Raw genomic sequence first — 24,069 nt, forward strand, 5'->3', positions numbered from 1 at the left:
ACCCCTCAGTTCCAAATGTTTCAATGCTATTTTTGTATTCCTTTTCTTTGCCTTTCACTATTTCTCAGCATCATGCTTAAAATTTAGAAGTATATTAGGCTTAGAATTTCCTAGAGAATGTTTATTTTCAATGGCTATAATAACCTGTATCAGGATAAGGAAAAAACCAGAATCTGAGTTAACTTAGTTTGATTATTTGGAGAAGGAATATCAGAACCAACAAGTAAAATGTAGCTAGTATCTGCCAATATTAAAAAGGTATAAACTGTAGTTTCATAAATTTAGGTTAAATATAAGGAAGAATGCTCCAATGATGGGATGAGTTAGTAAAAGGGACTGCAGTCATCTTTGGAGATGGTGGATATGATTGGGAGGATTTAACAAAGACCTCATAAGGACTCACACTTGAATAATTAATGTTAGTTTAGATGAAAATTTTTAGGTCCCAAATTAAAATACCAAAAGTCCATTATAAATAACATATCTAACCAACTGCTTGAAGTTTAAATAACTTTTCTGTTTTGTACCCCTTGCTTTTGGAAGTAGCAAATGAACAAAAACTCCAGTGTCAATGGTACTTTAATACTTACAGGAAACATTTTTATAAGGCATAGGAAGGTACAATAACATGCCACCGATCACAGATTGCCTACGAGCACAATACTTTTAATTATAACTCTATAGACAAATGTACACATAACTTTAAAAAAATCTGATTTCTGATTTTGGTCACATTTGCCAACAGTTCAATTTATACTTTCTAGAAAGAATTACTTTTTTCTTTAATAGCCATCACAGGATCCAATTAAAATATAAATAAAAATTTGTCTGAAATCTTTCTAGCATTAAAAAATTTGTGTAAGCTAGTAAATATATGCTGTGAGATATAACCTCTGAGTTAATATCATTTTCCTCTCATTAACATTGATATGTTCACGGTAAAAACACTAGGGAAACATCAATATGTTTCAGTACTTCAGTGTGTACTATATAGTATGTGTACCTTATTGATTTTCTAAAATCTAAAAAATGCTGCATTCCACAAGTCATTTGGATAAAGGATTTTAGACCTGTACTCCAGAGGAAAGATGACTTGGGCCAGGGTGGTGGCATTGGACATGATGAAACATGGTTACATTTAAATATAATTTGAAGGTGGAGTTCATAGGATTTCCTTACAGATTGGATGTATGTATGAAGAGAGTAATTAAGGATGAATCCACATTATTAGACCTTAGTAACAGGTGATGGAGGTCCCATTACCTGGGATAAGAAAGGCTGAGAGTAGAGCATGTTTAAGAGACAAAGAGGCCGGGCGCGGTGGCTCAAGCCTGCACTTTGGGAGGCCGAGGCGGGTGGATCACGAGGTCAAGAGATCAAGACCATCCTGGTCAACATGGTGAAACCCCGTCTCTACTAAAACTACAAAAAATTAGCTGGGCATGGTGGCGCGTGCCTGTAGTCCCAGCTACTCAGGAGGCTGAGGCAGGAGAATTGCCTGAACCCAGGAGGTGGAGGTCGCGGTGAGCCGAGATCGCGCCATTGCACTCCAGCCTGGGTAACAAGAGCGAAACTCCGTCTCAAAAAAAAAAAAAAAAAAAGAGACAAAGAGGAACAATTCTGCTTGTGCTGAGTTTGAGACATCTATTTTCATCCAACTGGATAGGTTAAGCAGTCAGCTGATATACAGGTAGAGTGTGGGGAGACGTTTGTGCTGATGATGTGTTCTTGTTATGATTTTTTTTCTTCCTTGATTTTCCTTTAGTATATTTTTACAGTCTTTTCTCAGGAGGACAATGTACATACATTATAAGGAAAAGCTCTGTTTCACAACCTCTACCATTAAAAGAAATCTTTCATATCTCATAAATATATTCAGTTATTATTTGTCAATTAAAAATTAAAATTTAAAAATATCTTTCAATGTAAAGAAAAACAGTTAAAGTAGAGGGCTATGTGGAGGAGACTGCCAAATAGTGGCCATAATTAACATGACCTAAAAATCTATGAAATGAGGTGAGCTAAATTCTATTCTCAGACCTGTGGAGAATAAGGATAATTTAAGAAGTTATAACAGAAGTGAAGAAAATATTCAGTAAAGAAATGGTGTTGAACTGAATTGTGCTAAGGTTCTTTTCTGTTTTCACAGTGAATAGACACTAGTTATTTGTCCTGAATTAAAAATATGGAGCCCTTGCCTTATTTAGAATTTTTGCTATAATCCCTAGACAGCAAGGTAAAAAGCTTCTAAAGCATTCTCACATATACTGGACTTAATAAGCAGCTAAGATGATGAAGATGAAATGAGAATGGAATTTAATTTTTGGCAGGAGTTTCTAAAGGCAGCAATGCTATCTGTGGCATGCAACAGCCTTGGAACTGGATCAAGACAATCCTTTCCCAGGGCATGTCTTTAAGATCACACTCTCTAACAATGAATGCTCCCAAACATCATTGGAACTCTGTATTTCCCCAATTTTATCACATTAAATTTTATTGGTGAACTTCAGTGTCATTTTAAATTCATATATGTATTGGCATAGAGATGAATACTGGAAATAAAGAGAAACATTTTAAAAAGAAAATATTTTTTAAAATCCTCAGAAAGATATATTCTTTCACCATAATGAAAAATTATTTAGCATATCATCTTACATTAAATAGCCAAATTTCCCTGTTATCTTAAGGCAGCAAAATAATATAAATACTATAATTACTTAAGCACTCATAAACAAAAATCCCATTGTATGATCACAATGAGATGAGAATTTAAAAAGGAGTAATAGAAAAAGACAGTATCTGAGATAAAGAGAGGAAGTGAGGAGAAAATTACAAAAATATAAATTTCAAAAGATAGTTATGCACATATAAAATGTATATTTTGAGCTACAGTCTAATTTCTCTAAAAATTATATCAATTATCCAAAACATACATGACTATATCAGAATTAGAGAATCTCTATCTTTCTTTAATTGGACAATTACCTAGAGGAGAAATTTTAATTAAGAGTCACATACAAGCAAAATGCAGCTCTAATTTCCAGTTTATTTATTATTTTATTTATTTATGTATTCATTTTTTTGAGACAGGGTCCCACTCTGTCACCCAGGCTGCAGTGTAGTGGTGCAGTCATAGCTCACTGTAGCCTCAACCTCCCATGCTCAAGTGATGGGTCTGCCTCAGCCTCTCAAAGTTCTGGGATTACAGGTGTGAGTTGCCACGTCAGGTTTATTTTCCGTTTTAAATACTAATATTAATGTCAGTATTTTTTTAACATGGTAAAAAGTTATAAAGGTATTCAATATAAAAGGCATACAATTTAGCTTCACAATGGAGGAACAGGAAAAGGAATAAAATAAACTAGTAGCATATAAAGGAGAAGAGGAGATAGGAGTGGTGAATGCAAAGGTAACCAAGAATAAGCAAAGTTACACAGGACAAACAGATGAATACAGGGAACAGATAAAAGTTATAAAATCCAAATTTTGTTCCAGGGAACAGATTAAAGTTATAAAATCCAAATTTTGTTCTGGTAAAAGCAACAACCTTTTCCTCCTTCAAAACTTGCTTCTCTTCCTGTATCCTCTATCTCCATTAGTGGCACTACCTTTTGCCTAGTCACCTGCTAAGAATCTGGTAGTCTTTGATCTAATCCAGCCTCACTGTAGATCTAACCACCAATTTATAGCAATCCAAGAGGTAGCTGTCCAGCTTCTCTCATCTGTCTCTGACATGACCCTCCAATTTACTAGCACTCTACTGCCTGTTACACCGCTTCCTACTTCTTTGTGTTTGTTGTGCTGTCCCTGTTAACTAAAATATCTCCCTTTCTTTGTCCACCTTGCCCCATTTCACTCAGGACACCCTCCCTGAATATTCCCTGCCCAAAGACTGACAAGGTATCCCTTCATTCTACTCCTATAGTGTCCTACAGAGATCTCTTTCACTAACAAACTAGCACTGATATCTTCTGAGTAACCATCTTTCCCACCAGACTATGGCCTTTTCTGTTTTATCTTTATGTAATCCCAATGGCTAATAGAAGGCCTCCTTGGCACTCTAAAGACATTAAAAAATGTTCACTGACTGACTGAATGAATGAATGAAGGGTTGAATTAAAAGTAAAATAGCATGGAATATAGTTAAGGTCCCCACCTCTGAGAGTTTTCAAGTAAATGCAACTATCTCAGAATTTCCATACTGACTAAGAACTGCCACCTACCATATGACTTTGTGATATTCCTTCCCTTGCTACACGCATTCTTTCTACTTGCCCAATTAGACTGACTCTTTAAGCAGCTTTTTATTATATTTGTCAACAAGGACATATGACTTTACACAGCTAGTTCTTCTTATGCGTTTCATTCTTATTCAAGGCTTGGCCTGTGGTTGAAAAGTCATCATAAAGAGCCTATTGAAAATGTGTTAACATGTATTACACTTACTGAACACATCTCCTCTGGGTTTCTGAGGCTCTGTCTGTATCCTGTTGTCAACTGTAATCCCTCCTGGAGGTGTACTGGCAGCAGGTGCTATAGTTGTCAGTCTGGTGGTTGGCCTTTCTGGGGTTGTAGGTGGTAGAGGTGTTCTGAGCTCTGTTGGCAGGGGTGGTGGCGGTGGTGGTGGAGTAGGACGTGGTGTTGGCTTTGGCGTAGGTCTTGTTGTTGGCTTAGAAGTGGGCTGGTTGGTAGTGATAGAAGGAATATATGGTGTCTTTGGAGGCCTCAAAGTACTTCCGACATCAGGAATCCAATTACTATGTCCTCCATCACCCTTTAAAATGGTACCATTTCCCTTTGGTACATGAATTGGACCTGAAGGTTCAATCATAACTTTTGGGATATCTGAAAGAGTTAAAACTTAAATTAGTATGTAATCCCTCCCTCCCTAAAAAGTGAAGCATTATACTGACAGACACATAAAAACATCTCATAACAACTACTATCATTTTTCACATTTAGAATATTACCTACTGTAAGTCATACTATTTCCAGATAACAAATATATGTGTGTGTATACATATAACATATACATGCATATTCATATATATGTATATATTCATCCTTTGGATGTATGTAACAAATATATTGGTGTTTCTATAATGAATATGTATTATTTGCAACAAAAAAAGTTTTAAATATTTGTGCAGTGGAAAAGACAACCAATGAGAATTTTTTAAATGCACAGACATTCTAAGTTTTTTTAAACATAAGAAATGCATAGTTAGAATCTATGTCATATCCTGTGCTACATATATATTATAAAATTGTGTTTAGACTTGTCTAAAGACAAATACTTTTCTTATCCACACTTTATATAAATTCAATCTGCATAAATACAGTTTGAGTAAATGTTCTACATAGCTTTTTATGGTTGGTTTTTCTTTCTCCTTATTGATAGATACAACTCCTTTTAAAGAGACATTTTTAGAGGTTGCAAAGATCATTTGTGGAATCTATTTCCTTGATAATATTCACCAGAAAGAATCAATATTTAATCTGCCTGGAATGACTGGGAATGACCATATGACCCTTTAAAAACCCTTTAATCCCCATGATTTTATGCCCCATGGTTTTCAGTCAATATTTTACTCAGAAAATTTTAAAAATTATCTTCTGTTATATAAAATGTATGTTAAACTATGACATTTGGGGTTTTTTCATGTTTATCTACTAACATAACCGGTACTCTAAATAAAACTTACAAAAAATTTAAAAGCAAAACAGTTCTGGATGTAGAGGAAATAAATATGGGAATGACTTTTTTTTTTTTCTTTTGAGACAGGATCTCTCTCTCTTGCTCAAGATAGAGTGCAGTGGCATGGTCACAGATCACTGGGCTCGTGGCAGTCTTAAGATGCCAGGCTCAAGTGATCCTACCACCTTGGCCTCCTGAGTAGCTGGGACTACACGTATGCACCACTGCATGCACCACTGCACCTGGCTAATTTTCAAATTTTTTTTGCAGAGACAGGTCTCACTATGTTGCCCAGGCTGGTCTTGAATTCCTGGTCTCAAACAATTCTCCCACTGTGGCCTCCCAAAGTGCTAAGATTATAGGCATGAGCCACGGTGTCTGGCCAGGAATGATTTTTTAATAGTAGAGTTAGGAGGCATAAAACAGAGGGAAAAAATGTAGAATATATACAGATTATCCCACCATCAAAATCTAATGCTAATGGCAAACATGTATTTCTGATTTTAACAAAAGCAATTTCTCAGGGAAGACTCTATAATTTCTTTTTAGCTACAGTAAAGAGATTCAAACATTCTTAAGATTATGATGTATTACTAAATTCTTAGTTTTTAAAAATACCTGAGCAAGTGATTTTATTGTTTGTGGAAATCACAGACAAATGTAACCAATTATGACAATTATACTTCTTTGATAATCAGTCTTACTCCTTATCTTCCCTAGCAATGGCCTTTGTGGAATCCTGTATTTTCTGCTAGAATTTAAAGATGAGAGACAAGTGCTACTCACACACACAGGTCAGTCCATCGCCCTGGTATCCTTCTTTACATTTGCACTTGTAGGACCCATGTATGTTATAACATCGAGCAAAGTTGCTGCACTGATACTGACCAAGGGAGCATTCGTCTATGTCTGCATCAGAAAGTAGGAAAAGAAGACGTTTATTTAGGAGATAAATATGATGACATGAAAAATATATACAGTTTCAAAAATGATTTTTTTTTTTGCAATGTGATGGTCTACATAAATTTGGCAGATAAACAGAAGAAATAAAGTACATGTGGACTGGGAACTATCAGTGGTTGAACTGGATGTCCGTTGGTTTCTTTAACTTAATGCCAGTACTCTCTCCTGCCCCTGACATTCCAGCCATCACTACAAGATGAGAACTTTCAGTGCTCTAGGAAGAAATAACATAAAATAATGGTTGGGTTTCATTACCATGACATTGGTATTTGCCTCCAATGTACATGAGATCGAAGCCTTTGTGACACTTGCAGATGTAGCTCCCAAAAGTGTTGACACATTGCCTAAATCTAGGGCAGGAGGCTCTTCCTGTAGCACATTCATCAACATCTAGAAACGTAAGTCAATAGCATTTTAGGAAAAGCAAGGGCATGTTAAGACAGAGTGGGTTTCAAAATACATAACTGACTACAAATGGTTGCCTGGCATATAGTAGCTCATCATAAATGGCATCCAGCTGGTTGCCCCTACAGGCAACATAAATTCCATATACCCAAATTTCAACTCATTATCCTAAGCCAAGTTGTTATTTTCTTGGGCTCCATATACTAGCACATACTGCACCTGTATCTACCAAGTTGCTTAAATTAGAAACATGAATCATTCTTGAACTAGAAACAACCCTCCTTCCTTTAACTACAAAATCATTAAGTCCAGTTAATTCTACCTCTAATAAAATTGAATCTGTCTACTTTCCTCTTAATCCACCGCCAGTACCCTATGTGAAGCCACCATCTCCTGGGTTAGACTATTACAAAAGTCTCAGAACTGCTCCTTTTGCTGTCACTTACCCCCTCTAAAGCATTTTCAACCCAACTGTCCAAATGATTACATTAAAACATACAATCAGATCATTACTCTGCTCTAAATCTTTTAACTACTTCTACTTGTGCTTTGAATTAAATCCACATTCCTCCCCATGTCCTTGAAGGCCCTGCAACAAATCACCCTCACCTACCTCACCAATTGTATCTCAAGCCACCAACCCTCATACTCACACTCTGTAATTGAGTTACATGGGCCTTCTTTTAAGAACCTCACACAGGCCAACCTCTCTCTCACTGCAATGCCTGCAGTGTCTTCAGCTACTTGGCTGTTTCTTCACATAGCTAATGATACAGGTCTTACCTTAGGGCTAATAGACACATTCTGTTTTTCTCTTAGTACCCCATGTTAACACTTGGCATTGTCTGTAATTTCATTGGGTATTTGTTTCTTTTCTGTCTCCCCCCATTAGAATGTCAGCTTTGTGGGGATCAAAATCTTGTCTGCTTAGTCCATTTCTGTATATCCTACCACTTAGCACAGTCTCTGGAGTATGCAAATTGCTTGGTAAATATCTCTAATCACCAAACACTTGCATTCATTCAAGGCTTACTGCATGCTAGGTATTATGCTAATCTCTTTGCATCCACCATCTCATTCAATCTTCCTACCAGTTCTACGTGGTGTTATTTCCATTTTAACAGTAAGAGGACCCATGCTCAAAGAAACAAAGTCTGTTCCCTAAAGTCCATATATATTTTATACATATCTAGTATATGGAAGAGCCAGGTTTAAAATCAAAGTCCACACTCTCAATCCTACACTGCCTTCCTAATTTACCCACAAAAAATCTGAGGCCTGTAGTACGACACATACAATCTAGCCCTGTCTACCTGTTCAACTTCATCACTCATTGCTCACCTTGCTGCTTACATTCTAGGAATACTGAGCTCTTCTTGTTTCCCTAAACATTGTGCTCCCCTGAACTGCAGTGCCTTTGCACATAGGGTTCCCTCTGCCTGAGGCCTCCTCCTATTTCTCATTTGTAAAAAAACAAGGCTTCCATGATCCATTCATAGAGAGCCTCTTCTGAGACATCTGACATCTTCTGAAGGACAGCTAATTATCTGATGTTGCCTTTTTTTCCTTACTACTATCCCCTTTCACTTTCTCCTTTTATCCTACAAAGGCTACTGACAGAGATGCTTGATTTTACAACTCACCTACACAGGTCCTCCCATCAGGAGCCAGCTGCAGGCCAGGGGAGGGGCACTGGCACCTTATTTGTCCTTTAGCAACATCACACCCATACTGACAGTTTGCCATGGAGCAGGTCAGGGCACCTGGAAAGAGAGGGACTGGCTGACTCAGACAGGTAGAAAACAAAATCTGTAACGGAAATAGCTATGTGTTTCACTTGTCCTGAAATCAGTGACAATGAACAATGATAACAAAGAGTCCTTAACTATTGAACACCTAAAGAAGGTAAAAGGTAAAAGGGGAAAGGGAAGAAAGCATTAAAAGACAAATATAAACTGACTTACACAGATTATCTGGAATTTTTTCCAGTGGCCAAGGAAAGTGAAGAATTGAGGTATTTTTCCAGTTTACTCAGGCTAAGTGCTATTCTTAACTAAACATCCAAGTAACTGTCTCAACTGCCCATGAAATGTGTCTAGGCGAACAGCAGATTTCCCACAGAGTTGCACAATGTTAAACATGTATTCCCCTCATTCCAAAAAGTTCCATGCTATACTTATGCAATGTTAAACAAAATTAGCTAAACTTTTTTGTTTTATAAAATGCAACTCAGTTAAATGATAATTCAGTAAAAATAAAAATCAAGTCATTAATTGCTGGATATCATATAAATGCAACCTCAATGATCAGCTTGCAGAGCATTTTAGGGCATAGTCCATCTTATACATCCAAATGATTGTAGAAAACATGCATTTCATTCTTATAAAGATAAACATGAATTCTACTTTTCTCATCATATTCATTTATTTTTTACTTAAAGCTCTTTTTTAGAAGTCTTAGAGTATTATTAAAGTCTAAAATTCTTTCATTATAAAAGCCGTTTTAAAAGTGAAGTAAGAAAGTATTTATGAACGATTTAAAACCACAAAACAGACCTAATGGATTCTGTATGAGCAGTCCCTAATAGTCACTAATATTCTTTAAAACAAACGAACAAACAAACAAAAAACCCTGGAAGTGTTCTTCCATACCCAGATGGAAGACAGGGGTAAACATGTTTTTTAAAAAAATCAGAAAACCCATTTAGTTTTGTAATTCTTGTTCTAAATACCATTTCTTAATCAATTTAATATTGACACTCATGATAGAAGACTATTGTACATCTAAAATGCTGCCTCTATTTAGATTGCCAGTTCCTTAGGCACATATATAAACACATGCACACATCTTGTTTAGGAGAACCCAGGAGGCTACTTTCACCAAGGCAAGGTCCCAGAACACAACAGAAACAAGCCCAAAGCACTTGTAAAACAGTTAAGATTCTTGACATACTTGAGCAGGAACCGTCCGGCATGAGCATATATCCGTTGAGACAGTAGCACTTGTAGCTGCCATAAGTGTTCATGCACCTGTGCTTACAGGGTCGAGGCTTCAGGCCACACTCATTTAGATCTGAAAACAATGTGGGTTGAAGCAGAAAAATCACAAAACCTCAGCACTAATGTAAGCCATTTAAAATTCTTTTCTATATTAAAAAAGAAAGAGAAAAATAGGTCAAGCTATAGTAACTGTCATTTACATAAGAGATAGAGCCTGTTCATGCAACATTAATTTGAAGGTTGGTTACACTAGGGGCAACCAGGAGTTGCCATGACCTTTATGGATCTCTGTTCATAAAGGTCAGTTAGGAAAATTCTCAACAACAGATGCCTACTTTATCATCCCTAGAAACAGCAGCATACTAACCTCCTCACGGGCAGAGGTGCACTATCATCTAACATCTGACTGCCAATTTTCTCAAAATATCTGGGTTCTATTGCTAGATTCAATCCTGACAATGTAACCCTATTCGTTCAATGTCTTCCTTTCTCTGCTTAAAGAAGGTATTACATGAGAATGTTTTACTTTACAGAAAGTATACGATTTTAAAACATTTGACTGCTTTAACCTTCCCAAAGGAAGGCTATTATTTTCTGAGGATAAGAATGAAATAAATTAATAGTGATCAATATTATAGTTTTTCTTGTTCAATCTTGTAGATTTTATATGATTTCAGATTAAAGAAGGAACTTCAGTTTCCTACTTTAGTAATGCATTCAAGTCACAAAATGAACTTTAAAAAACTCACCAACATATTTTCATTTATCCTGCAGTTAAGAAAGGCATATGGAAATACTAATGGACAAAACATAATAGACTATCATGTATTTTAGGTTTATTGGTTTAAATATCAATATAAAATGAATTAATAAATTTCACATTATGAAAATGTTTAAACCCAAATTAAACACTGCCTCAAGTGAACATAAAACTCATAATGACAAATAAACATTGAAATAATAATGCCCAAAATACATGCTTCATTAGAAAGAAACGTGACCACATGCTTATTTTGTCTGGAACCACCAGCATAAGTATCTAATCAGCATAATTATCTATTAATCCATGTCACTGAATAAGAAATATAGATAATATGTTGTTACAAAATTGTTTTCAAATCTAATCTCTTTCAATCTGATCTGCTCATTTATTAGAAATCTGTATATTTTACTTAACTAAATCATGAAGTTCCATTATATTTTAAAATCACTAAATAATTATTACATCTAAAAAAATTTTCATATCTTATTGATTTTCCAAGTAGGTCTTTTTTCTGCTCTTAATGCAACTGTAAGTAGACCCCCGCTGGGCAAATCCTGGAAAGGTTAAATAAATAAACCAAATAATTTTGTCATCTCCTATGCTTTTCTCAATTTTCTACTTTATTGTCCCTTGCCTAGTTAAGGGTTTTTAAAATAAAATCACATTTTAAAATATTTCAAAAAAAATTTGCTCATAGAAGGTGCCATGCAGATTATAGTATCAAAAATATTTTCTCCCTCTGTTAATTGAAGCAAAAATCAAGGAAGAATGACTGAGAAAGAAATTTTCTACCCTTCTCATGTTCTGCTACCTTGTATGTCAATATTTACTAAAAATGAGAGGGGATCTTTTCTCATCTTTCTCATCTTTCTCATCTTCTAAGAGGAGTTAATGACTATTCCTAATATGGTCATGCAGAGTCACACCTGTCTTTGATAAATCTCTTTAATATTATAGGAAATAGTATTTAAAACCAAATACGGCGTTAGAGGAAGGCTTTGGGTTTTAAATACTTTCTGCACTAAACAAAAACAGAACAAAACCACAAAATAACAGACTAAAATAAAAATTTATATCTCAAGTAAAGGATATTTGAATTTTTCTTTATGTGTCAGTTAAGAATCCCTAGGTTTATTTTCAAAGCGTTAACAGAAACTTTTGTGAGTTCCTGATGGGAATGGGTAAGGTGTTTACAGTTCCAGGCAGCTCATAAACAAGGAGTATTTATGCTGATGGAAGTTTCTTCAGACACTATGTCCATGAACTAAAGCTGAAGCCCAGTTGGGGCAGCTCATCTACAATTTGGCTTCAGTCTGGGCCAATAAAGGGCCCCTTAGTATTGCTATGGTAGTATTCATAATCCATACTGGAGCTGCTGGTGGTTTCAAAGAATGGCTTCAACCCAAATTTATCCTTTGGTTCCCATGGCAAAAGCACTTTGGGGTTAAGAATCATGAAACTGAAAGGAAAGAAAAGCCAATATGTTGTCACGAGTCCAAAAAATCTGGACTGTATGAAATAATATGGGAAAGGAAGAAAACATGCAACATTTAATGGGTAAATGTGGACATATATTGGCTATTTTACCTGTTACTGACATGGAAAGCAATTGAGAAAGCTGTACTCTACCAGCTGTTGATGGTCTGGATGACATTCCCTGACAGCTGACTGGTGTTAATATCCCAGTGACTGCCATCATTGCCCCATCTGCCACAGGCAGGTGTCTCCTAAAAACTTCACAATGACCCTTATGAAAGCCACTTCAAATACTATAAGATTCCACAGTCATTCATGTTTATCAAAATTTGTCAAATATCAGACTTTTCCTAAACTACACAGTTTCAAAAGATTAAATGCATCTGGTGTCCTGGTGAGATGCCTTTTCGTCCTCAGTTCTCTTAAGAGTTTATTGACTTTATTTATGTTCCCTTCTTTTCTCATAGACCTAGTGCCATATGAAGAGAGCTAATATGTGCTGCTTCCAATAACTGCTGTATTCATTATCACAATCTATTGCATATTATTCAATTAAGCCAGAAATTAAAAAATGAATTACTTCCAAATTATAGTAAATACTCCTACAATAAGCAGAACAAAACGAAGTCCTTGATCATACTGCCTCCAGTAAATCTTAAAAGTTGATAAGAGAACCTGGTATATAAAAAATTTGGTGTTTTTATTTTAAATTTACTTATCTTCCTTTTTCTCTGGAAGTTTATAATATATATAAGGAAAATCTACAGAACAGGAAAACAAATGTAATGAATTCTTTCATGTGCCTATTTTATCATACTAAAGGATAGAACTTTACAATAAATCACTTATATTCAAATGCTTCAATTATTATGTATACAAGTCTTAAAGAACGTCTACCATTGTCAGGAGTACATTTCAGTAGGTTGGTGGATTCAGGAGCTTGGATGGGAGAAGGAGAGGGAGAAGGGAACAGGTCCTGAACGGAAACGCAAGCTGCATAGCATTATTATTAACTTCAGGAAAAAATCAGAAATTTTATTAGTGTGCAGACATTGAAAAGCAGCTTGAAAAATCTGGAAGACATCACTGTGTAAGATAACTAATTCAATGATTTTTAAAAAATAAACTTTCATTCATTTTAACACATTTGGACTTTCTCCCCACTTTGGTGCTTAAATCAGGCAATGTTTTAGAAATCTTAAGCTTTTACATTTTTTTCTGCCTAAAGAATAGGTCATAGGCAGACAGATGTCAATATGTCAACTACTGTAATTTTCTTTTTAAAATTATTGACTGAAATTAATTCCTTTGCCCTAATTCCTTGTGCAGAAAATATACAAATGCATTAAGTTTCCTCTCAGCAGAGATAATAATTTAAACGATTTTAATTCAGTTATTCTAAGTTCTTAAACCTATGAATAGGTGAGGGATAAAATATCCTAGAAGAGGAACTATAAAATTATGCCACCACATTATTTTCCTACACAGCTTTCCAGCATGATGAAGACATTAATATTTTTGGTGTTTCTATTCTTACAGCAACCCCACAGGCAAATAGGGCAGGAATTACTGTCTCCCTGTTACTGACTGGTTTGCTAAAACCCAGATACATTAATGACTTGCTTATAATCAAATAGCAACTAAGTGCCATCTTGGATCCAGAACTTAGGCTATCTGATGTTACACAATGTATACCCAAAGAAAGTCGCTAATGTATGGTTTGATTTTCAGGTAACCTAAAACTCTATACTTCAAATAGATGATGGTGCAGAAGAGGAGTTGATCATTTCTAAAAATCTACTTGGCAAAAGGCATGAAACCCCCAATTTCAGTTGCTTTGGAACTCCTGAGTTTGCCTACATATGAAAAAAGTTGTTTTGCTATCTGATTTTTAGAAAATATTTCAAAATTCAGAAAGGAAAAAGAAAAGAAATGATACTCATTGTGTTAAAAGGACAGTGGAGCTCCATGCTTTTCAGAGCACAGAGAATCAGTACCAGGTGGCAATTCCTGCTGCTTGCTGTACATGCTCAGGGCTGAAGGCTGGGCACTCCTGGGCTAGTCTTCAGAACATTTGCAAGAAGTGACATAACTGCAGGAAGCCATGCAGGTGGGAAGAGTAGACCACCTGAGACAACACACGCTCACCCCTTGAAGGCAAACTTGTGGCTTGGTGATCCAGGGGTTGGAAAGGAGGCTGTTCACTGCCTTGGTCAAGAGGAGTTAGGATGTGCTCGTCTTCACACCAGGAAAAAGGTAGTAAGAGTCAACTTTGAACTGATGTCAATTTTAGCCCTAAAAATCTTTACAAGTATATATTAAACAATTACATACAGTTGGTAGAGTTTAAAAAGAATGCATTAGATACTTTATAAACAATAGTTTCTAGTTCTTCTGGTTTCTCTTTTTCTTTAATTTTTATTTTCTTAAAAATGTATCACTGTCATCTTGTTTCCCAAGGGCAATACACACATTATAAATAAATAATTCATCATTGTCATAAAATTTTTTTAACTCAAAATAACAGATGATCATTTTTAAAAGTATTATTTAGTCATCAACAGAGGGAAGAAAACAAAAAACAAATTTGTTTATAATCCACCTGCTCTATTTAAGGACACTGAAGTCTTAAACAACCAACTTAAATTTTTTTCCCTTTATATTACCACATTGTACAATAGTAGTTTAAAATACTCCAAAATTATGCACAAATGCATGATTTGCATAAAGATTTTATTTAAATAACATCATGATAGATCATCAATATTTTCATTTAAATGTAAGAACTTATGCTTCTAGAATATACATAAGAAGCTTTATGGGAAAAAATGTTAACTGTTACCATTATTAGCTTACCAAAATATAAGATGGGTGAGACTCAAAGTAGAGAGTTAAGAAAAACTACCACGTTCTGTTTCAACACCGTTATGTTATTAACAGCCAGTAAAACATCCAAGTCAAATGAACATTGGTTTTGGGAGTTGAAACCATACATCTTTCAAAAACTAAGGCTGTCGGTAACCACCTTAATATTAGGGTTAAAGTCCTTAGATTGTTGTGCTTAGCAAAGCAGTCAGTTTTCAGATGTAACTAGTCCACCAAAATTGGCATCTGGTTCTGACCTACAAGACTCCAATTCTTTCCTTACGATAAAGAATCCAACACACGAAACATAAACCATGCCAAATCATTAGGAATTGACATTTACAAACATTTTATTCTGAAATTATTACAAAGTACACTGTAAATTCCTAAGAATGTCTTCCATTTCTGAAAATATGCAATGATATATTTACATACTAAAAATCATTCCCCAATGGAAAAGTTATAAAAAGATTATTATCTATATTTTTTTCTGGCTGGGGGAAAAAGACGTTTGTATTGGAACAGAAACTTAAGAAGGAGGGAAATATGCATGAATAAAATTAAGAGTAGGGGAAGCAAATGATCAAAGAGAATCTTGCCAGAATTCAGGTTAGAATTTCATCTGCTTTGAAAGGTAACATGTTCCTTATAGAATATGTTCATTATCAGTCCAAGCCTGTAATTTCATAACAGTTGTTGGTGTAAAAAATCCAGAAAATGACTTAAAAGGAAGAGCAAGCCACCAAAAGTAGATCACCATGCCTGTGGCAAGGCTGCTAAATTAAACCGGTTCCAAAGTGCAGCTTGCCCTGGTATTCCGGCTGTTCTTCAGGCAGCTCTAAAGGCACTGGTTAAGCACTTGTCATTTATTCAAGCTGTTTATACCATGATGCAAGTTTCCAGGGGGTTATTTCTTAAAGTACATAACTTGCTACAAAATTCTCAGTGAATACTTGTCATACACCCAAACCTACTTTTAATCAAAAGCTAATTTCCAGTTCTATAAAGTTATTTCAAATTTACTTCTTTCTGACATTTATCTCCTTGAGAAAAAAGGGGCCTATTTGACTTCCCTTATCTTTGAAGCATATTTTCTACTTTATTAAAATATGTGGGCCTGAATAAAAACAGTTTTACTCAATCTGCTATGTAAGCACCATGAACAATTTTCTCTAACAACTTTTATGGGAGTCTCTAGGCAGCTCTCACACTCAACCAGGACACACATGGCAGCCTCCCTCATCTTGACAGGGCTCTCAGTCTATGGATGCAGAGACTCTCTAAGATGCTGTACCAAGAACCAGTGGAACCAAAGTTTCCATGACATTCAGGACCAAGAACCATTAGATGAAACCATCATTCATTTAACATATTTAGTGTGCACTTACCATGTGCAAGACGCTTTAATAATAATTTTCAGGAACCCAGAAATCAGAGAGACAACAAAAAGGGTTTCTGCTCTCAAGGAGCATAAACCTTGCCATCAGGAACCTGCCACACTGCTTTTGTTGTGAGGAGGGCAAAGTAACAGATGACTAAAATACCTAAGTTTTTTCTAAGCTGTAGTTTTATTTTCAAAACTGGACTTGAAATTACATTTTCAGTGTCAGGTAGGGGTGTGTGTGTGTGTGTGTGTGTGTGTGTGTGTGTGTGTATCAGGTGTGAAATCCCATTTTGCTACTAATCAAATCCTCTTCTCTTTAAGAAATACGATTTTGGGAGGCAAGATTTTAACTTGACATATTCAATTTTTTCTTTAGAGAAATAGGTATGTGTTACAGAAAAAAAAGTACATGTTAAATGGGTTTTCTGAAAATAAGAGCTATCCAGTGATGGACCCTTGTTTCAATAATAGTTTTAGCATGTCTTTGAAGCATGTTAAAGTTGATGAACCTCCTGCAAAGAAATTTAAATGAATTTCTCTGCAATCTCAAAAGTAACTTCTTTTAATTGTCTTCTTTATATTTTATATCCTCACATTTGGACGACAATGTTTTACAGTGCTGACATATTAATGAAACCTCTGAGAGCTTATGTTCACCACTTTAAAAAAAAAAGAAGTATACTGAGATTCTAAGACAAACACTACCATTCAATAACCAGAAGCTAACACGCTGCTACCTGTAAACTTACACTGGGGAAGAAAAGTCAAGTAGATTTTTTTAAAGAGCAAACTGAGATAATGTTTGGTATGTTTGGTAAATTTCAAGTTAAAAATAGTATTATAAGAGAGTAAACAGCATTGGAGAAATCAGTTCTAAATCAAATAGCAGATAATTCAAGAACATACTTTATAATAGCAGCTTCTGCCACTGGGACATGTCATTTTTGCAAGTGTGGATTTCATCTGATGGTTCATGAATAATTTCATCTGATAATGGTTCATGAATGACCATTTTGAATATGCTTTCAAAAATCAGTGTTCTGGATGATTATAAAAACTGTGTCTTAACATAGGAACAGAATACCAAACACCACGTTTTCACTCATAAGTGCATTAGTGGGAGTTGAACAATGAGAACACATGAACACAGGGTGAGGAGAACTTCATACACCAGGGCCTGTCAGGGGTTGGCGGCAGGGGAAGGGAGAGCATTAGGAGTAATACCTAATGCATGGAGGGCTTAAAACCTAGATGATGGGTTGACAGGTGCAGCAAACCACCATGGCACATGTATACCTTTGTAACAAATCTGAACGTTCTGCAGATGTGTCCCAGAACTTAAAGCAAAATTTAAAAAAAATAGTGAAAAAAAAACCTGTCTATAAATCACTAGTTTACAAGACATACCTCAAGGAATATCTTGGAAAAAGTATCAGCCACTGAAGAACAGTAGTATTTCAGCAATATCATTTCTGTATCAGATGAGATCAAGTAAGTATGTAAGGGACAGTTAGACACCATATCATTATTTCACCTGACATTTAAGATGATAGGGAGTATAATTAAAGAAATAAGTAAAAATTGACTCTTTTAAAAAAATTTTGACTCTTATCTGTTTAGCGAGATCTAACTCTAATCTTTATTTCTAGTTTAATTCCTAATAATGGAAATTTTTAACTGAATTTAATTAACAAGACAAGCCTTGTCTGACTTGTTAGCATGAGTGAGAGGATCACATTTCCAAATATATTTTCTTCATCCAAAACTAATAAAGTAGAAAAAATATGGATTATATAGGCCATTGCTCTAAATTGACATGCTAGCTCTTTTAGTAAATCTGTGAACCTGAGCAAGACACTTAATATTCCTATGCCTCAGTCTCTCCAAATAAAAAATGTATTAATAGATTATTTATACCTAATTATAATAAATAATGCTCTACTTCCCAATGTTGTTATAAAGATGAAAATAGATAATATATATAAAATACCTGAGTCACTGTGAGTGTTTAATAAATATTTGCTTTTATAAACAACTGATGCTGATTTTTTTAAAAAGTGCTTGCTAGATTAATCATTTTTATTTATCATGGAGCCATTCCGAACGGGTCCATAGTTGAAGGGAGATTTAATCACAAAATCAAAGGGCTAAGAATTAGAAGGAAATTCCAAATTTCAAGTCAAACCCCCTACCTGACTTTGGCATTAAAGGGAAGCAGTATCTGCAGTCTGAGGTGGTTAATTATTTGGCCAAGGATTTCCAACTAATTAGTGGAAGAACAAGGAGTACCAGAAGGCTTCTAAATTACTGACGCAATGACTCTTTTCTTCAAAACACATTTCAATTAGCATCAGATAACAAGGGGAGACAATTTGTTTAATTGTCCTTTGATAAAAGAAATTTTATAACATTTATCATTAACATAACTTATTTATCAGCAAAATGGCAGCTCACACATTCGGGAAAAATAGCTATGGACAACAGTTTGAGATAAGAATATTTTTAATTTGGGCGTAATAGAGTTGGCTTATGATGGTGTGTTTATGTCAGGCTGTTTTCCTACCTTGATTGCAGGTTTTTCCAGCATATCCAGGATGACACTTGCACTTGTTTGGCCCGATACATTCACCATGTTTGCATCGTGGTTGGCAAACAGCTGTGAAAAGATGTCATGCATTGTTTCTAGGTCAGCAAAACACCAATCATATAGCACTGATGTCATGTACTAGTTTAATAATAAAAGAAAAATACTAGAACTTACAACAAAGTAGCCAAAATAACAAAATCAGTTTCCTAAAAACACTGTGCACACTACACACACACACGTTATGTATGTTTATGTGTATGTGTGTGTATAAGTTGGGGCTAAAAAAAAATTTAAATTCAAGGACAATACTCAACTAGTCAAATAAAAGAAAAACTAGGTAAAACTATACAAAAGCATAACTGATATTTGTTCATAGTTATAACCTTACAATGACGTGCACCCACAATTTCAGACTCATTCTCTCAAATATCCTTCAAATAGCAGTTCTTAGTCCAAAGATAGTATGTATGAAATATAGATTTTTAAATAATAATAAAATATTTATTTTACTAGAAATGGCATTCCTAAGTATGAAATGATTCAAAATGACCAAAAACTAAAATGTTTTGGAACTTCAATATTTCTGTATCTTTATCTTTCTTAACTCTGAGATTAATTACAATTGCTTCTCAATCTATAATGGCCTGTCTATGCTCTATCATAGCAAATAGGACATTATTAGTTTGACATTTACTCTTTTCCATCAACTGAGCTCCACTTTCTCAAGACTTCAAAATGCTACAAATCATTACTCAAATATTTTCACTGTTTAATCAGAATCTATTCTGTTTATTCTCTAACAATGGTTCTCCACTGGGGGGTACTTTTACCTCTTGGGGACATTTGGAAATGTCTGGAGACATTTTTGGTTGTCACACTAGGGAGAGGATACTACTGGCATCTGGTGGATAGGCACCAAGGATGCCACTAAACATCCTAAAATGTTCAGACAACCCACCACAACAACGAATTATCCAGCCCGAACTGTCATGGTGCCAGACTCAGAAACCTTGCTCTGTACCAAATATGTGCATGTCCCTAAGCAAGACACTGTAAGAGATGAAAAATAATTGTATGGCATGGTTACTGGTCTCAAGGAGTCTACAATCTAGATAAAAAGACAAAACAACCACGTTTCTCATTCAAAACGGTATTTATTTTTGAGCAGTATGAAGAAATTATAACACAAGCAAATCCATATAAATTTACACAGAAAGCTTCATAGAGCTGGCTTATGTTAAATCTTAAAGCATGAATAGGCAGAAAAGGGAGCAGACTACCCAAGGAGAGTATTTCACAGCAAAGTAAGCTGCTGTTTAGTTAGGAGACACATAGGAGGCTCATTAAGCTAAAGAGATGGGTAAATGGTGGAGGAAGAGTGAGAAACAATCAGGTGAGTGATATCAGATGATTATGTTTCCCACATTTCAGAATGAGAAACATGTACTTCATCTCTAGGAAATGGGAAGTTTCCATACATTTATCATCACCAGAACTGCCTGATAAAAATCAAAGCTCTGGGAATCTTATCAAAGTTCTGGTGATGATATGTAGGATGGACTGGAGAGAGTTTAGAGGCAGAGAGAACAGTTGCAAGACCAGTGAAATAGTTTAGGTCTGACGTGAAGAAGGTATGATTTGTGTTAGTGACAGGAAGAAATGAGCTTCAATAATCATTGCGTGAAGAGCAGATAGTCCTTGAAAACTATCTAAGGGGAATGGACTCAACAGTGACCCCAAATTTTGAAGCCCCTGACGCTTGTTCCTACCCATTTTAACCCATGCTGTTCTCCATTCTGGGATATGCTCCCAATTTCCTCTCTGATAATTATCAAACACTGTTTCCTTTAAGACTCTAATACTCCTGCAAAACTGATGTGCATGTTATTTTCATTTTCTCCCTTTACTCACCCAATTCTCACGAACCCTACCCTCACCTTCCATTACACAGGGCTTCTTTGCTAATTTTACTTTCAGGCCTTGCTTGCCTGTTTATTTGTCATCCCAACTGGACCCTGTACCACCAGAAATCCTTAGACAGTGGTGTGTGGGAGGTATTTAATGTAAAAGACTGCAGAAAGAAAAGACGAGCAGAGTGTAAATGACAGGAAAATGCCCTTGGAAAATTCTTAAAATCTAACTTTCAACGTGGCATTAAATTCAAAGGAAAACAACTGTGTTCATATCTGTGAAATGGAATAAACTATCCAGGAGGGCCTTCTAATATTACTCTTTAGCCAACTGTACACTTGGCAGATGGTTTATATGCAGTTTAAAATAAGTCCCAGAAGTAAGCCACTCTATGTAATTTTCAGGCCCTATCACCAAGAAATACCAGCTTAAAATTTTTTTTAATCTAAAAAACGATTTTCCATAAATCTTAACATTTATATATGAATACAACCTGAATAACCACGTATCACCGAGGCACACAGAATGCCATACTGAAAAAAGTAAATGTCTCGAAATCATTAAATGAAAATCCAGGAAATAACCCCTTAAAATAATTGGAATTTAGAAAACTTTCTCAAAACATGAAAAAGTAGTTTTTAAAATACCACTTAAAAACATGAAAAATTTTATTTAGGACACTTTAGAAAACAAACTTGAGGCCCTCAGGCTGTAAGGTCTTTTGACCCCGACCAGCTTGATAACCATCCATAGTACTTTTAGGTGCTTTACAGGAACAAAGTTTTTATTGTTTCATCTCCCTTTTTGTTGTTTGTTCTGAGCACAGTGCCCTAATCTTGGGCACATCAAATGCACACATTCCAACAGGCCAAGACTGTTAATGTTTCTTCCATGTTTAGGGAGTCCTATTTCAAAACAAACTGTTGTTTGCACTTCCATCTGACAGGCTATTCAGTGAATAGCTATTAAATTCGTAGGATACTCATAAAGTTGATATAATCAATGTCTTTCTTCTTAGAAAAAGAAAACCCTTTGGAAATTGTTGCACGAAAGGATTTTCTCCTTTATAGCACAAAGTTATCTTGTTGGCATTAGGTCTGGAATGGAATTCAATAAACATGTATCAAACATTTGTTGTATATAATGTATTATACTAGGGAAGGGGGGGATGAAAGAGTCACAGAGGATATGAAAAATTAGCTGTGAAACTATAATATATTGGCTAAATCACAACAAGGATTATGATAGAGAGGTAAAAGAACCAAGGAGGGTGTGTAATAACTACAATTGCAGGTCCTGGAAAGGCAGTGTGTTAGAGGTAAGAGCAGCTGGAATAGGAGACAAAAGATTTTCAGAATATAAGCAAAGTGGTGGGGGCAGTAAAAGGGATCGCTTCTCAATGAGTGCAAAGCGTTCTTGTGGGGCTACAGCGTAAAGTGCTTAAAACAGCAGATGAGATCAAAAGAAAGGCTGAGATCATAAAAGGCCAGCTGGATTCTTACCAATATCTCCCTTTCCCTTCTGCTTTAAGAATAGCTTTTTAAATTTTTATTTTTTGAGTGGAAGATGAGTTAGTAATGGAAAACTAAGCTCCCTATTCTCCTTGGTAGATACGGGCAGCCAAATGACTAAATTCTGGCTAAATGGAATGAAAGCAGGGCTTTTGGAATGCTGTGTAAAAAGCGGGCTGAAGAGCATGGCTTGCTCTGCGTTGCGTTCTTGCCTAGAATGTAGCTGTCATGACTGAACCACAGTGGCCTCTTTATGACCATGAGGCTATCTTGAGAATGAAAAGCGGGTGGAGCAAGAAGTCATAACATTAACCCTAAATCACCATCCTAGCAATTTAGGGCACTGTTCTTCGTGTCACATTACTTGTAGTTAAATATAATTCCTGACTTTCCTTGATCACTAGGTTGTGGAATCTGGTCTTAGTCTGTGTTTATTATCAAGCCAGCAAAGGTTTCCTTTTGATACAAATTTAGGATAGAAGTGAGTAGATCCCAGTACAGAAATAAAACTTGTCAATTTCATTTTATATCTACAATAGCATATACTCAGAGGAGTGTTAAAAAAAAATCTTTATTTCTACATCTAAGTAACTAGATTAGGAAGTGCCTACCCATTTCAAAACTAGAGAAAAATAATTCCCAACCTCTGTATAAACTGGCCCACCTTCTAATAACACACTCCACTGTAATGTGAGCTCCCATGGGTCAGCAAAAACCAACCTTTTCAGCAAACTGCATTACTCTGTGAATAGCAGGTCATCCCCTCCCTCTCAAAAAAAAATAAAAGGATAAATAATCCATTTTCAGTGGTCCATTTTATAATGGTCTTCAAAAACCTTAAAAGTAGAGTGTATACTTGTTTGAAGTAAAAAAAAAAGTGCCTGCTGGTGCTACTGGCTATCAAAAAAGGCAGAATTGCTTCTCTGACCTTTGGGTGGATCAGGACTAAGAAGTTTGGGCTGTATTTGATGGTCTACTATCCCTAGCATCCAAATATGGTTTAGCAACTTAATAAAGCTTAAATTAATTCCAGGTAAATCACAGATAATGAATGATAGGTATTTTCCCCCAAAATCAGTTGCCAGAATTAAGTCCAAATGGGTAATCACACTCAAAATTTGCTAACATTCCTCGAGCATAATCTCTAAAGTGCCCTCAAAATAACCTCTAAGTCATTGTTTTAACTAGAAAAAGAAACAAGTTTCAACTGGCAAAGCAAACATAGCTCTACAATGTCACATGTCCAAGCCTCTTCTGTTTGATTGCAATCTAAAATTTTACCCTTAAAAATCCCTCCTAGGAGATGGTGACCAGCCTGGCCAATATGGCGAAACCCGGTCTCTACTAAAAACACACAAAAAATTAGCCAGGCATGGTGGTGGGTGCCTGTAATCCCAGCTCCTCAGAAGGCTGAGGCAGAATAATCACTTGAACCTGGGAGGTGGAAGTTACACAATTGCGTCACTGCACTTCAGTCTGGGCAACAGAGTAAAACTCAGTCTCAAAA

The 24,069-nt window shown here is 35.6% G+C and overlaps 1 protein-coding gene across 5 annotated transcripts in view; it reads right to left on the reverse strand.

Moving 5' to 3' along the window:
• NPNT (nephronectin) overlaps window positions 1-24,069 on the reverse strand; it is a 75,867-nt gene that overhangs the window by 23,539 nt on the left and 28,259 nt on the right. For 2 of the 5 annotated variants that reach the window (XM_032254856.1, XM_032254855.1), the window contains 7 exons: window positions 19,117-19,209; window positions 14,453-14,542; window positions 10,019-10,138; window positions 8,710-8,829; window positions 6,917-7,051; window positions 6,485-6,607; window positions 4,447-4,845 (listed from right to left, as the gene is read on the reverse strand). In XM_032254856.1, coding sequence (XP_032110747.1) covers window positions 4,447-4,845; window positions 6,485-6,607; window positions 6,917-7,051; window positions 8,710-8,829; window positions 10,019-10,138; window positions 14,453-14,542; window positions 19,117-19,209 — 1,080 coding nt within the window. The remainder of the gene's footprint in view (window positions 1-4,446; window positions 4,846-6,484; window positions 6,608-6,916; window positions 7,052-8,709; window positions 8,830-10,018; window positions 10,139-14,452; window positions 14,543-19,116; window positions 19,210-24,069) is intronic. The other 3 variants (XM_032254859.1, XM_032254857.1, XM_032254860.1) reach the window with 2 other exon arrangements.

This window comes from Sapajus apella, unplaced genomic scaffold (assembly GCF_009761245.1).
Source record: "Sapajus apella isolate SASKATOON/1434 unplaced genomic scaffold, GSC_monkey_1.0 scaffold87, whole genome shotgun sequence".
In the NCBI taxonomy this organism is placed as follows: domain Eukaryota; kingdom Metazoa; phylum Chordata; class Mammalia; order Primates; family Cebidae; genus Sapajus; species Sapajus apella.